The sequence below is a fragment of the Bombina bombina genome, chromosome 3 (genome assembly GCF_027579735.1).
Source record: "Bombina bombina isolate aBomBom1 chromosome 3, aBomBom1.pri, whole genome shotgun sequence".
Classification (NCBI taxonomy): Eukaryota; Metazoa; Chordata; class Amphibia; order Anura; family Bombinatoridae; genus Bombina; species Bombina bombina.
In genome coordinates, this window is record NC_069501.1 from 711385917 (window position 1) to 711402755 (window position 16839).

Consider the following 16839-nt stretch of genomic DNA (forward strand, 5'->3'; position numbering starts at 1 on the left):
ATCTCCGCTCTTTCTGTTTTATTTCACAGAAAGATTGCTATACTTCCTGATATTCACTGTTTTGTACAGGCTTTAGTTCGTATTAAGCCTGTCATTAAATCAATTTCTCCTCCTTGGAGTCTTAATTTGGTTCTGAAGGCTTTACAGGCTCTTCCATTTGAGCCTATGCATTCTTTGGACATTAAACTACTTTCTTGGAAAGTGTTGTTCCTTTTGGCTATCTCTTCTTCTAGAAGAGTTTCTGAGCTATCTGCTTGCTCTTGCGAGTCTCCTTTTCTAATTTTTCATCAGGATAAGGCAGTTTTGCGGACTTCTTTTCAATTTTTACCTAAGGTTGTGAATTCTAACAACATTAGTAGAGAAATTGTTGTCCCTTCCTTATGTCCTAATCCTAAAAATTCTTTGGAGAGATCCTTACATTCTTTGGATGTGGTAAGAGCTTTGAAATATTATGTGGAAGCTACTAAAAATTTCAGGAAGACTTCCAGTCTATTTGTTTTATTTTCTGGTCCTAGGAAAGGTCACAAGGCTTCTGCTATTTCGTTGGCTTCTTGGTTTAAACTTTTGATTCATCAAGCTTATTTGGAGTCGGGTCAGGCCCCGCCTCACAGAATTACAGCTCATTCTACTAGATCAGTCTCCACTTCGTGGGCTTTTAAGAATGAAGCTTCAGTTGATCAGATTTGCAAAGCGGCGACTTGCTCCTCTTTGCATACATTTACTAAATTCTACCGTTTTGATGTATTTGCTTCTTCGGAAGCAGTTTTTGGTAGAAAAGTTCTTCAGGCAGCTGTTTCAGTTTGATTCTTCTGCTTTTAATTTAAGTTTGTTCTTTCAAATGAAATAAACTTATTTTTCTCTTGTAAGATGTATCGAGTCCACGGATTCATCCTTTACTTGTGGGATATTCTCCTTCCCAACAGGAAGTGGCAAAGGGAGCACACAGCAGAGCTGTCCATATAGCTCCCCCTCTAGCTCCACCCCCCCAGTCATTCTCTTTGCCGGCTCTAAGCAATCGGAAGGGTAAAGTGAATGTGGTGTTAGAATTGTAGTTTTTATTTTCTACAAGCAAGAGTTTGTTATTTTAAATGGTACCAGTGTGTACTATTTACTCTCTAGCAGAAAGGGGATGAAGATTTCTTCAGGGAGGAAGAGGATTTTAGCATGTTGTAACTAAAATCCACTGGTGTTCCCACACAGGACTGAGGAGTACAAGAGAACTTCAGTTGGGGGGAATGGTTTGCAGGTTAGGCTGCAATGAGGTATGTTCAGTCATTTATTTCTAGACAAGACTGTGATAATGCTAGAAAAGACAGTTAATATCCCCATGAGGGAGGGTAAGCTGTATTCAGAGACTAAGTATGGAATTTCAAGCTTACATAACAGGGCTAGTTTATGCTGGTTGACACTACTTCAGGGCAAACGGTTTTTATTGAAAATATCGTTTTTTGAGACACTTTGAAGGTTCCTTTGGCTTTCTTTCAGGGGTTATTACCCACATGGCTATTACTAAAACACTTGGGAGTGTTTTCTTTAGGCCTCACAAGCACCGGAGTGAGGTGGGAGGGGCCTAATTTTGCGCCTCAGATGTGCAGTTATTTTGACTAGAAGTTCAGGCTGTTTCACATGGAGGGTCCTGCTGTAGTTTGAGGGCCAATAAGAAGCTTTTTCCCCACAAATCTGGGAAGGTAGGGCCACAGCAGAGTTGTGGCAAGGTGCTGAATTTTCTTTAACCGTTTTTTTTTTACTACTGTCGATCCGGTTTGGGCATTAATGGGTTAATCGTTTCTATTGCTAGTGGTGCATTCTTACTAATGCTTTAGGTACATACTGTAAAAATTTCGAAAAGTTTGCTGCATTTTTTCACTGTTTTTGCAAAATTGTGTGCCTTTTTTATCTCTTAAAGGCACAGTACCGTTTTTTTCAAAGTGTGTTTTTACTTGATTAAAGTGATTTCCAAGCCTGTTTATATTACTACTAGTCTGTTAAACATGTCTGACACCAAGGAAAGTCCTTGTTCAATGTGTTTAGAAGCCATGGTGGAACCCCCTCTCAGAATGTGTCCCACTTGTACTGATATGTCTATACACTTTAAAGAACATATTCTTGCACTTAAAAATGTGGCCCAAGATGATTCTCAGACAGAAGGTAACAAGGTTAGCCCGTCAACCTCTCCCCAAGTGTCACAACCAGTTACGCCCGCTCAAGCGACGCCTAGCACCTCTAGTGCGTCTAACTCTTTTACCTTGCAAGACTTGGCGGCAGTTATGAATAATACCCTTTCAGTGTTCTTATCTAAACTGCCCTTGTTACCTGCAAAGCGTGATAGCTCTGTTTTAAGAACAGATAATGAGCATTCTGACGCTTTAGTAGCCGTATCCGATATACCCTCACAACACTCTGAAATGGGGGCGAGGGATGTGCTGTCTGAGGGAGAAATTTCCGATTCAGGAAAGGTTTCTCCTCAGACAGATTCAGATACGTTGGCTTTTAAATTTAAACTAGAACACCTCCGCTTATTGCTCAGGGAGGTATTAGTTACTCTGGATGACTGCGACCCTATGGTGGTTCCAGAGAAATTGTGTAAAATGGACAAGTACCTAGAAGTTCCTGTTTACACTGATGTGTTCCCGGTCCCTAAGAGGATTGTGGATATCGTTACTAGGGAGTGGGATAAACCAGGTATTCCCTTCATTCCCCCTCCTGTTTTTAAGAAAATGTTCCCCATATCTAACCCCATGCGGGACTCGTGGCAGACGGTCCCTAAGGTGGAGGGGGCTGTTTCTTCAAACGCACAACTATACCAATCGAAGACAGTTGTGCTTTTAAAGACCCTATGGATAAAAAATTAGAAGGTTTACTTAAGAAAATTTTTGTTCAACAAGGTTTTCTTCTCCAACCTATTGCGTGCATTGTTCCTGTAACCACTGCAGCTGCTTTCTGGTTTGAGGCGCTGGAAGATGCGCTCCAGACGGAGACCTCATATGAGGACATTATGGACAGAATTAAGGCTCTTAAGCTGGCTAATTCTTTTATCACAGATGCCGCTTTCCAACTAGCTAAGTTAGCGGCAAAAAATTCAGGTTTCACCATTTTAGTGCGCGGGGCGCTATTGCTAAAGTCCTGGTCGGAGATCATTTCAGAAATCACTGGGGGGAAAGGCCATGCTCTCCCCCAGGACAAGTCCTTCAAGATGAAGAACAAACAAAATAATTTTCGTTCCTTTCGGAATTTCAGGAGCGGTCTCGCTTCATCCTCCCCTGCTGCAAAGCAAGAGGGTAACACTTCACAACCCAGAGCAGCCTGGAAACCTTACCAGGGCTGGAACAAGGGTAAACAGGCCAAGAAGCCTCCAGCTGCCTCCAAGACAGCATGATGGGGTAGCCCCAGATCCGAGACCGGATCTAGTAGGGGGCAGACTCTCTCTCTTCGCTCAGGCCTGGGCAAGCGACGTACACGATCCCTGGGCCTTAGTGATTGTATCCCAGGGATATCTTCTAGAATTCAAGGACTCCCCTCCAAGGGGAAGGTTCCACATTTCTCGTCTGTCTACAGACATGACAAAGAAAGAGGCGTTCTTACGCTGTGTAGAAGATCTACATACAATGGGAGCGATCCACCCAGTTCCAATTGTGGAACAAGGGCTGGGTTTTTACTCAAACCTGTTTGTAGTTCCCAAGAAAGAAGGAACTTTCAGACCAATCCTGGATCTCAAAATTCTAAACAAATTCCTCAGAGTCCCATTATTCAAGATGGAGACCATTCGGACAATCTTACCAATGATCCAGGAGGGTCAATATATGACTACCGTGGATCTAAAGGATGCGTATCTACACATTCCTATCCACAAAGATCATCACCAGTTTCTCAGGTTCGCCTTTCTGGACAAGCATTTTCAGTTTGTGGCTCTTCCTTTCGGGTTGGCCACTGCTCCCAGAATTTTCACAAAGGTGCTAGGGTCCCTCCTGGCGGTTCTAAGACCGCGGGGCATAGCAGTGGTGCCTTATCTAGACGACATCTTAATTTCCAAAGAGCCAAGTCTCACACGGAAATTGTATTGGCTTTTCTGAGGTCTCACGGGTGGAAGGTGAACATCAAAAAGAGTTCTCTCTCCCCCCTCACAAGAGTTTCCTTCCTAAGAACCCTAATAGACTCGGTGGAAATGAAAATATTTCTGACGGAGGTCAGAAAGTTAAAACTCTTAACTACTTGCCGAGCTCTTCATTCCATTCCTCGGCCATCTGTAGCTCAGTGCATGGAGACAATCGGACTAATGGTAGCGGCAATGGACATAGTCCCTTTTGCACGGATACACCTCAGACCACTGCAACTATGCATGCTCAAACAGTGGAATGGGGATTATGCAGATTTGTCTCCTCAAATTCAGTTGGACCAGGGGACCAGAGATTCTCTTCTCTGGTGGTTGTCTCAGGATCACCTGTCTCAGGGAATGTGTTTCCGCAGACCAGAGTGGATCATCGTAACGACCGACGCCAGTCTGTTGGGCTGGGGTGCAGTCTGGGACTCCCTGAAAGCTCAGGGCTTATGGTCTCGGGAAGAAGCTCTTCTCCCGATAAACATTCTGGAACTGAGGGCGATATTAAACGCTCTTCAGGCATGGCCTCAGCTAGCTGCGGCCAAATTCCTCAGATTTCATTCGGACAACATCACGACTGTAGCTTACGTTAATCATCAAGGGGGAACAAGGAGTTCCCTATCAATGATGGAAGTTACCAAAATTATCAGGTGGGCGGAGGATCACTCTTGCCATCTCTCAGCAATTCACATCCCAGGAGTAGACAACTGGGAGGCAGATTTTCTAAGTCATCAGACTTTTCAACCGGGGGAGTGGGAACTCCACCCAGAGGTATTTGCCCATCTGATTCAGCTATGGGGCGCTCCAGAATTGGATCTGATGGTGTCCCGTCAGAACACCAAGCTTCCTCTTTACGGGTCCAGATCCCGGGATCCCCAGGCGGTGCTGATAGATGATCTAGCAGCGCCTTGGTCCTTCAATCTGGCCTATGTTTTTCCACCGTTTCCTCTCCTCCCTCGTCTGGTTGCCGGAATCAAGCAGGAGAGGGCTTCAGTGATTCTAATAGCGCCTGCGTGGCCACGCTGGACCTGGTATGCAGACCTAGTGGACATGTCATCTGTTCCACCATGGACACTACCAATGAGGCAGGACCTTCTAATACAAGGTCCTTTCAAACATCCAAATCTAATTTCTCTGCGTCTGACTGCTTGGAGATTGAACACCTAATTCTATCAAAGCGTGGTTTCTCTGAGTCGGTTATTAATACCCTGATTCAGGCTAGAAAGCCTGTCACCAGGAAAATCTACCATAAGATTTGGCGCAAATATCTTTTTTGGTGCGAATCCAAGGGTTACTCATGGAGTAAGATTAGGATTCCCAGGATATTGTCCTTTCTCCAAGAAGGATTGGAGAAAGGATTATCAGCTAGTTCCTTAAAAGGACAGATATCTGCTTTGTCTATTCTTTTACACAAACGTCTGGCAGAGGTACCAGACGTTCAAGCGTTTAGTCAGGCTATAGTCAGAATCAAGCCTGTTTATAGACCTGTGGCTCCGCCATGGCGTCTGAATTTAGTTCTTTCAGTTCTGCAAGGGGTTCCGTTTGAACCTTTACATTCCATAGATATTAAGCTTTTATCTTGAAAAGTTTTGTTTTTGGTAGCTATCTCTTCTGCTCGAAGAGTTTCAGAGTTATCTGCTTTACAGTGTGATTCACCTTACCTGATTTTCCATGCAGATAAGGTAGTTTTGCGTACCAAACCCGGTTTTCTTCCTAAGGTTGTGTCTAATAAGAATATTAATCAGGAAATTGTTGTTCTTCCTCTGTGTCCTAATCCTTCTTCGAAGAAGGAACGTCTGTTACACAATCTTGATGTGGTTCGTGCTTTAAAGTTCTATTTACAAGCAACTAAGGATTTCAGACAAACAACTTCATTGTTTATCTGTTCTGGTAAGAGGAGAGGTCAGAAGGCGACTGCTACCTCTCTTTCCTTTTGGCTGAAAAGCATCATCCGTTTGGCCTATGAGACCGCTGGCCAGCAGCCTCCCGAAACAATTACTGCTCATTCTACCAGAGCAGTGGCTTCCACATGGGCTTTTAAAAATGAGGCTTCTGTTGAACAGATTTGTAAGGCAGCGACTTGGTCTTCGCTGCATACTTTTTCCAAATTTTCCAAATTTGATACTTTTGCTTCTTCTGAGGCTATTTTTGGGAGAAAGGTTTTACAAGCAGTGGTGCCTTCCGTTTAAGGTACCTGTCTTGTTCCCTCCCTTCATCCGTGTCCTAAAGCTTTGGTATTGGTATCCCGCAAGTAAAGGATGAATCCGTGGACTCGATACATCTTACAAGAGAAAACAGAATTTATGCTTACCTGATAAATTACTTTCTCTTGTGATGTATCGAGTCCATGGCCCGACCTGGCTATTAAGTCAGGTAGTTTTTTTGTTTAAACTACAGTCACAACTGCACCCTATGGTTTCTCCTTTTTCTTCCTAACCTTCGGTCGAATGACTGGGGGGGTGGAGCTAGAGGGGGAGCTATATGGACAGCTCTGCTGTGTGCTCTCTTTGCCACTTCCTGTTGGGAAGGAGAATATCCCACAAGTAAAGGATGAATCAGTGGACTCGATCCATCACAAGAGAAAGTAATTTATCAGGTAAGCATAAATTCTGTTTTTTGGGTTGTGGACTAATTTTTTTCAGCGGAATATGGCTGTTTTTATTTTGATTCCCTCCCTCTCTAGTGACTCTTGAGTGGAAGACTCCACATCTTGGGTATTGATATCCCATATGTCACTAGCTCATGGACTCTTGCCAATTACATGAAAGAAAACATAATTTATGTAAGAACTTACCTGATAAATTCATTTCTTTCATATTGGCAAGAGTCCATGAGGCCCACCCTTTTTATGGTGGTTATGATTTTTTGTATAAAGCACAATTATTTCCAAATTTGCTTTGTTGATGCTTTCTACTCCTTTCTTTTTCACCCCACTGCTTGGCTATTCGTTAAACTGAATTGTGGGTGTGGTGAGGGGTGTATTTATAGGCATTTTGAGGTTTGGGAAACTTTGCCCCTCCTGGTAGGATTGTATATCCCATATGTCACTAGTTCATGGACTCTTGCCAATATGAAAGAAATGAATTTATCAGGTAAGTTCTTACATAAATTATGTTTTTCCTACATATATAAATATTATGGGACCCTCGAAATTGGTGATGACTCTTGAATGTCAAATTTGTCAATCTGTGCATGGTTAAAGGGACTATAAAGTAAAAAAAACTTTCATGATTTAAATAGGGCATGTAATTTTAAACAACTTTCCAATTTACTTTTTTTTTTTACCAATTTTGCTTTGTTCTCTTGGTATTCTTAGTTGAAAGCTAAATCTAGGAGGTTCATGTGCTAATCTCTTAGATCTTGAAGACTGCCTCTAATCGGAAAGCATTTTGACCGTTTTTCACCACTAGAGGGCGTTAGTTCATGTGTTTGATATAGATAACATTGAGCTCCGGCACGTGAAGCTCCTAATAGCAAGCACTGATTGGCTTAAAAATGCATGTCTGTCAAAAGAACTGAAATAAGGGGGCAGTTTGCAGAGGCATAGATACAAGGTAATCACAGAGGTAAAAAGTATATTATTATAACTGTGTTGGTTATGCAAAATTGGGGAATGGGTAATAAAGGGATTATCTACCTTTTTAAACAACAAAAATTCTGGTGTTTACTGTCCCTTTAACTTATTCTGATTTAATTAAGTGGAGGTGAAGGTTCAACTTGCACTTTAGAACCATTTAATTTTCTAAGTGCCTGGCACCCTGTAATAGTTAAATTCTGTTCTATGTGGTAATTGTTATGTTTTGGTAATATGTTAAATATTATATGATCTGTAACCATTTAGAATACTGTTTGGGTCATGCTTACTATATATTTTTTGACAGATTTATTTGAAACTTAAAGGACCAGTAGATTTGCATAATCAAAAAATACACAATAAAAAGACAATGCAACAGCACTTAGCCTGAACTTCAAATGAGTAGTAGATTTTTTTTCTGACAAGTTTAAAAGTGGTCTATTTCCACTTCTACTGTATCAGTTGACAACCTTCAGCCAATCACAAATGCATATATGTATATTCTGTGAATTCTTTCATGAGTTGGTAACTCAAAAAGTGTAAATATAAAAAGACTGTGCACATTTTTTAAATGGAATTAAATTAGAAAGTTGTTTAAAATTTGCATGTCTAGTTGTTTAAAATTGCATGAACTATGAAAGTTTAATTTTGACTTAAGTCTGTGATTGGTATTATAAATAATTGATTTTATATTTACAGGCTACAGGAACTGACGGTTTGTTCGGAAGATAATTTTGATGTTCATGATATAGAATTGATACAGTACATTAATGTGGATTGTTCAAAACTGAAAAGACTCTTACAAGGTCAGTGTAATCTTCTGGTATGCAAACACTACTATTTAGAAGACCAGGTAACATAAAGAAAACCAAATGTAATCATAGTAACCTCAAAAAGGGCACACTTTGATAAAAAAAAAAAAAGGAAGGGATGTCTAGCTTAATGTCTAATCTTCTAGATTAACATGAGCTGGTTTTCTATACAGTGATGGCTAGATATTTACAAGCAAGTCAGTTTCTGCCCATGTGCAGAAGAGACACAAAGCAACTTAATGTATCAGCATGTCTACTAAGTGCTCATTTTGAAGAAAACAAGTATGTTGTTTTGGTTTTTAACACAGTTTCTTTTTACGTTTACTTTGATTTAACATATATGGTGTTTTTTTTAATTTATTTTTTACTAAAGGAAAAATATTTCATATCCCTTTAACTACCATGCTTTAGTATCTGTAATAATGAACTGATTCATTTAGGCACTTAGCAAAAATAATTTTTTTTTTATTAGAGACTCAAGTGCATTAAAAATAAAAAATAAAATAAATAAATAATAATACTTATATATATATATATACATATATATACAGGGAGTGCAGAATTATTAGGCAAATGAGTATTTTGACCACATCATCCTCTTTATGCATGTTGTCTTACTCCAAGCTGTATAGGCTCGAAAGCCTACTACCAATTAAGCATATTAGGTGATGTGCATCTCTGTAATGAGAAGGGGTGTGGTCTAATGACATCAACACCCTATATCAGGTGTGCATAATTATTAGGCAACTTCCTTTCCTTTGGCAAAATGGGTCAAAAGAAGGACTTGACAGGCTCAGAAAAGTCAAAAATAGTGAGATATCTTGCAGAGGGATGCAGCACTCTTAAAATTGCAAAGCTTCTGAAGCGTGATCATCGAACAATCAAGCGTTTCATTCAAAATAGTCAACAGGGTCGCAAGAAGCGTGTGGAAAAACCAAGGCGCAAAATAACTGCCCATGAACTGAGAAAAGTCAAGCGTGCAGCTGCCAAGATGCCACTTGCCACCAGTTTGGCCATATTTCAGAGCTGCAACATCACTGGAGTGCCCAAAAGCACAAGGTGTGCAATACTCAGAGACATGGCCAAGGTAAGAAAGGCTGAAAGACGACCACCACTGAACAAGACACACAAGCTGAAACGTCAAGACTGATTTTTCTAAGGTTTAATGGACTGATGAAATGAGAGTGAGTCTTGATGGGCCAAATGGATGGGCCCGTGGCTGGATTGGTAAAGGGCAGAGAGCTCCAGTCCGACTCAGACGCCAGCAAGGTGGAGGTGGAGTACTGGTTTGGGCTGGTATCATCAAAGATGAGCTTGTGGGTCCTTTTCGGGTTGAGGATGGAGTCAAGCTCAACTCCCAGTCCTACTGCCAGTTTCTGGAAGACACCTTCTTCAAGCAGTGATACAGGAAGAAGTCTGCATCCTTCAAGAAAAACATGATTTTTATGCAGGACAATGCTCCATCACACGCGTCCAAGTACTCCACAGCGTGGCTGGCAAGAAAGGGTATAAAAGAAGAAAATCTAATGACATGGCCTCCTTGTTCACCTGATCTGAACCCCATTGAGAACCTGTGGTCCATCATCAAATGAGAGATTTACAAGGAGGGAAAACAGTACACCTCTCTGAACAGTGTCTGGGAGGCTGTGGTTGCTGCTGCACGCAATGTTGATGGTGAACAGATCAAAACACTGACAGAATCCATGGATGTCAGGCTTTTGAGTGTCCTTGCAAAGAAAGATGGCTATATTGGTCACTGATTTTGTTTTTGTTTTGTTTTTGAATGTCAGAAATGTATATTTGTGAATGTTGAGATGTTATATTGGTTTCACTGGTAAAAATAAATAATTGAAATGGGTATATATTTGTTTTTTGTTAAGTTGCCTAATAATTATGCACAGTAATAGTCACCTGCACACACAGATATCCCCCTAAAATAGCTATAACTAAAAACAAACTAAAAACTACTTCCAAAACTATTCAACTTTGATATTAATGAGTTTTTTGGGTTCATTGAGAACATGGTGGTTGTTCAATAATAAAATTAATCCTCAAAAATACAACTTGCCTAATAATTCTGCACTCCCTGTATATATATATATATATATATATATATATATATATATATATATATATATAAATAAAAAAAAAGGTAAATAGTTGGAGTCCAGCACCATAAGTTGTACTTAGTTTTCAGTCTGTGTGCTCGTCACCAAGGAGTATCAGCCAAACACCAATGTATACAGTCCATGTAAGAAAAAAGGTAACAGCACCACAGTACAAAATTCTTCTTTACAGGTGAAAAATGTTCTTTATTTGGGTATAACAACCATAAAAGCAACGTTTCGGACCTCCATGGTCCTTAATCAATGCATGTAGGTCCGAAACGTCGCTTTTATGGTTGTTATACCCAAATAAAGAACTTTTTTCACCTGTAAAGAAGAATTTTGTACTGTGGTGCTGTTACCTTTTTTCTTATATATATATATATATATATATATATATATATATATATATATATATATATATATATATATATATATATATATATATATATATATATTTATATATATATATATATATATATATATATATATATATATATATATATATATATATATATATATAAAAACTCACTAAGGATATTAGCTCTTAAGTGGCAAAATAAATTTCAGCAGTTTATGCAAAACAATGAATGATTTGAGGTTAAGTAGTGTTTCTTTCCTAAGATATGGTGAGTCCATGACGTCCTCAATTACTGTTGGGAATATCACTCCTGGCCAGCAGGAGGAGGAGGCAAAGAGCAACACAGCAAAGCTGTTAAAGGGACATGAAACCCACATTTTTTCTTTCATGATTTAGAAAGACAATGCGTTTTTAAACATATTTCTAATTTAATTCTATTATCTAATTTGTTTAATTCTCTTGATATTCTTTGATGAAAAGCATATCTAGATATGCTCACTAGCTGCTGATTGGTTGCTGCACATAGAAGCCTCATGTGATTGGCTCACCCATGTGCATTGCTTTTTCTTCAAATAAGGATATCTAAAAATGAAGCAAAATAAATAATAGAAGTAAATTGTAATGTTTTTTAAATTTGTATGTTCTATCTGAATCATGAAAGAAAGATTTCTCCAACATTGGTGTGTCCGGTCCACGGCGTCATCCTTACTTGTGGGAATATCTCTTCCCCAACAGGAAATGGCAAAGAGTCCCAGCAAAGCTGGCCATATAGTCCCTCCTAGGCTCCGCCCACCCCAGTCATTCTCTTTGCCGTTGCACAGGCAACATCTCCACAGAGATGGTTAAGAGTATGTGGTGTTTAGTTGTAGTTTTTTTATTCTATCAAGAGTTTGTTATTTTAAAATAGTGCTGGTATGTACTATTTACCCTGAAACAGAAAAAGATGAAGATTTCTGTTTGTGAGAGGAAGATGATTTTAGCAGACAGTAACTAAAATCGATTGCTGTTTCCACATAGGACTGTTGAGATGAAGTAACTTCAGTTGGGGGAAACAGTTAGCAGACTTTTCTGCTTAAGGTATGACTAGCCATATTTCTAACAAGACTGTGTAATGCTGGAAGGCTGTCATTTCCCCTCATGGGGACCGGTAAGCCATTTTCTTAGTCTCAAACAGAATAAAGGGCTTAATATGGGCTATAAAACTGGTAGACACTTTTATGGGCTAAATCGATTGCTTTATTTAGACATTTTATACATGTTTATGCTGATAATTCACACTTATAAACTTGGGGAACGTTTTTTAACGTCAGGCACTGTGTTAGACACCTTTTCCAGTCAGGAAGGGCCGTCCCAGTTGTAGGCTGAGCCTCATTTTCGCGCCATTACTGCGCAGTTGTTTTTGAGTGCAAGACATGCAGATGCATGTGTGAGGACCTGAAAGTAGTTGGAAAAGTTCCTAGAAGGCGTCATTTGGTATCGTATTCCCCTCTGGGCTTGGTAAAGTCACAGCAAAGGCTGTAGCTGGGACTGTATAGGGGTTAATTCTGTAACCGGCTCCGGTTTCGTTATTTTAAGGGTTAAAGCTCTGAAAATTGGTGTGCAATACTTTTAATGCTTTAAGACACTGTGGTGAAATTTTGGTAAATTTTGAACAATTCCTTCATATATTTTCACATATTCAGTAATAAAGTGTGCTCTGTTTAAAATTTAAAGAGACAGTAACGGTTTTGTTTTAAAACGGCTTTATTGACAAGTTTAAGCCTGTTTAACATGTCTGTGCCTTCAGATAAGCTATGTTCTATATGTATGAAAGCCAATGTGTCTCCCCCTTCAAAATTGTGTGATAATTGTGCCATAGCGTCCAAACAAAGTAAGGACAGTACTGCCACAAATAATGAAATTGCCCAAGATGATTCCTCAGAAGGGAGTAGACATGGTTCTACATCATCTCCTTCTGTGTCTACCCCAGTTTTGCCCACGCAGGAGGCCCCTAGTACTTCTAGCGCGCCAATGCTTATTACCATGCAACAATTGACGGCTGTAATGGATAACTCCATAGCAAATATTTTATCCAAAATGCCTGCATATCAGAGAAAGCCCGATTGCTCTGTTTTAAACACTGAAGAGCAGGAGGGCGCTGATGATAATTGTTCTGTCATACCCTCACACCAATCTGAAGGGGCCATGAGGGAGGTTTTGTCAGATGGGGAAATTTCAGATTCAGGAAAAATTTCTCAACAGGCTGAACCTGATGTTGTGACATTTAAATTTAAATTAGAACATCTCCGCGCACTGCTTAAGGAGGTGTTATCTACTCTGGATGATTGTGACAACTTGGTCATTCCAGAAAAATTATGCAAGATGGACAAGTTCCTAGAGGTTTCCGGTGCACCCCGACGCTTTTCCTATACCCAAGCGGGTGGCGGACATAGTGAATAAGGAGTGGGAGAAGCCCGGCATACCTTTTGTTCCCCCTCCTATATTTAAAAAATTATTTCCTATGGTCGACCCCAGAAAGGACTTATGGCAGACAGTCCCTAAGGTCGAGGGGGCAGTTTCTACTCTAAACAAGCGCACTACTATTCCTATCGAAGATAGTTGTGCTTTCAAAGATCCTATGGATAAAAAATTGGAAGGTTTGCTTAAAAAGATTTTTGTACAGCAAAGTTACCTTCTACAACCCATTTCGTGCATTGTTCCTGTAACTACAGCGGCGTGGTTCTGGTTCGCGGAACTAGAAAAGTCGCTCAGTAGAGAGACTCCATATGAGGAGGTTATGGACAGAGTTCACGCACTTAAGTTGGCTAACTCTTTTATTTTAGATGCCGCTTTGCAATTAGCTAGATTAGCGGCGAAAAATTCAGGGTTTGCAATTGTGGCGCGCAAAGCACTTTGGCTAAAGTCTTGGTCAGCGGATGTATCATCCAAGACAAAATTGCTTAACATCCCCTTCAAGGGTAAAACTCTCTTTGGACCAGAATTGAAAGAGATTATCTCAGACATCACTGGGGGAAAGAGCCACGCCCTCCCACAAGATAGGCCTTTCAAGGCCAAGAATAAGTCTAATTTTCGTTCCTTTCGTAATTTCAGGAACGGACCGGCCTCTAATTCTGCATCCTCTAAGCAAGAGGGTAATGCCTCACAGTCCAAATCAACCTGGAAACCGATGCAAGGCTGGAACAAGGGTAAGCAGACCATGAAGCCTGCTACCGCTAACAAAACAGCATGAAGGAGTAGCCCCCGATCCGGGACCGGATCTAGTGGGGGGCAGACTCTCTCTCTTTGCTCAGGCTTGGGCAAGAGATGTTCAGGATCCCTGGACGCTAGAAATAGTTTCTCAGGGTTATCTTCTGGAATTCAAGGACTCAACTACCCCCAAGGGGAAGGTTCCACGTGTCTCACTTATCCTCAAACCAAATAAAGAGACAGGCGTTCTTACATTGTGTAGAAGACCTGCTAAATATGGGAGTGATACACCCAGTTCCAATGACGGAACAAGGAATGGGATTTTACTCAAATCTGTTCGTTGTTCCCAAAAAAGAGGGAACCTTCAGACCAATTCTGGATTTAAAGATCCTAAACAAATTTCTCAGGGTACCATCGTTCAAAATGGAAACCATTCGAACGATTCTACCCACTATCCAGGAAGGTCAATTTATGACTACCGTGGATCTAAAGGATGCGTACCTACATATTCCTATCCACAAAGAACATCATCAGTTCCTAAGGTTCGCCTTTCTGGACAAACATTACCAGTTTGTGGCCCTCCCATTCGGATTAGCCACTGCTCCAAGGATTTTCACAAAGGTACTCGGGTCCCTTCTAGCGGTTCTAAGACCGAGGGGCATTGCAGTAGTACCATACTTGGACGACATTCTAATACAAGCGTCGTCCCTTTCAAAAGCAAAGGCTCATACAGACATCGTTCTGGCCTTTCTCAGATCTCACGGATGGAAGGTGAACATAGAAAAAAGTTCTCTGTCTCCGTCAACATGAGTTCCCTTCCTGGGAACAATAATAGATTCCTTAGAAATGAGGATCTTTCTGACAGATGTCAGAAAGTCAAAACTTCTAAGCGCTTGTCAAGTTCTTCATTCTGTTCCACGTCCTTCCATAGCTCAGTGCATGGAAGTAGTAGGGTTGATGGTTGCAGCAATGGACATAATTCCTTTTGCGCAAATTCATCTAAGACCATTACAACTGTGCATGCTGAAACAGTGGAATGGGGACTATACAGACTTGTCTCCAGTGATTCAAGTAGATCAGAAGACCAGAGATTCACTCCGTTGGTGGATATCCCCGGACCACCTATCCCAGGGAATGAGCTTCCGCAGACCAGAGTGGGTCATTGTCACGACCGACGCCAGTCTAGTGGGCTGGGGTGCAGTCTGGGAATCCCTGAAAGCTCAGGGACTATGGTCTTGGGAAGAGTCTCTTCTCCCGATAAACATTCTGGAACTAAGAGCGATATTCAATGCTCTCAGGACTTGGCCTCAGCTTGCAAAGGCCAGATTCATAAGATTCCAATCAGACAACATGACACCTGTTGCGTATATCAATCATCAGGGGGGAACAAGGAGTTCCCTGGCGATGAAAGAAGTAACCAAAATAATACAATGGGCGGAGAATCACTCCTGCCATCTATCTGCGATCCACATCCCAGGTGTGGAAAACTGGGAAGCGGATTATCTGAGTCGTCAGACATTCCATCCGGGGGAGTGGGAACTCCACCCGGAGATTTTTGCCCAGTTGACTCAATTATGGGGCATTCCAGACATGGATCTGATGGCGTCTCGTCAGAACTTCAAGGTTCCTTGCTACGGGTCCAGATCCAGGGATCCCAAGGTGACTCTAGTGGATGCACTAGTAGCGCCTTGGACCTTCAACCTAGCTTATGTGTTCCCACCGTTTCCTCTCATTCCCAGGCTGGTAGCCAGGATCAAACAGGAGAGAGTCTTGGTGATCTTGATAGCTCCTGCGTGGCCACGCAGGACTTGGTATGCAGACCTGGTGAATATGTCATCGGTTCCACCATGGAAGCTACCTTTGAGACAGAACCTTCTTGTTCAGGGTCCATTCGAACATCCAAATCTGGTCTCCCTCCAGCTGACGGCTTGGAGATTGAACGCTTGATTCTATCAAAGCGTGGGTTTTCAGATTCGGTGATTGATACTCTGGTTCAGGCCAGAAAACCGGTAACTAGAAAGATTTACCATAAAATATGGAAGAGATATATCAGCTGGTGTGAATCCAAGGGATTCCCTTGGAATAAGGTAAAAATTCCTAAGATTCTTTCCTTTCTGCAAGAGGGTTTGGATAAAGGATTATCTGCGAGTTCTCTAAAGGGACAGATTTCTGCTTTATCTGTCTTACTACACAAACGACTGGCAGCTATGCCAGATGTTCAAGCATTTGTTCAGGCTCTGGTTAGGATCAAGCCTGTTTACAGACCTTTGACTCCTCCCTGGAGTTTAAATCTAGTTCTTTCAGTTCTTCAAGGGGTTCCGTTTGAACCTCTACATTCCATAGATATTAAGTTGTTATCTTGGAAAGTTTTGTTTTTGGTTGCTATTTCTTCTGCTAGAAGAGTTTCAGAGTTATCTGCTCTGCAGTGTTCTCCGCCCTATCTGGTGTTCCATGCAGATAAGGTGGTTTTGCGTACTAAGCCTGGTTTTCTTCCAAAGGTTGTTTCTAACAAAAATATTAACCAGGAGATAGTTGTACCTTCTTTATATCCGAATCCAGTTTCAAAGAAGGAACGTTTGTTACACAATTTGGACGTAGTCCGTGCTCTAAAATTCTATTTAGAAGCTACAAAAGATTTCAGACAAACATCTTCTCTGTTTGTCGTCTATTCTGGTAAAAGGAGAGGTCAAAAAGCAACTTCTACC

The 16839-nt window shown here is 41.0% G+C and overlaps 1 protein-coding gene across 7 annotated transcripts in view; it reads left to right on the top strand.

Annotated features, from left to right (window-relative positions):
* NF1 (neurofibromin 1) overlaps positions 1–16839 on the top strand; it is a 1508106-nt gene that overhangs the window by 262446 nt on the left and 1228821 nt on the right. For all 7 annotated transcript variants that reach the window (XM_053707520.1, XM_053707522.1, XM_053707523.1 and 4 more), the window contains exon 5: positions 8370–8476. In XM_053707520.1, the coding sequence (XP_053563495.1) occupies positions 8370–8476 (107 nt within the window). The remainder of the gene's footprint in view (positions 1–8369; positions 8477–16839) is intronic.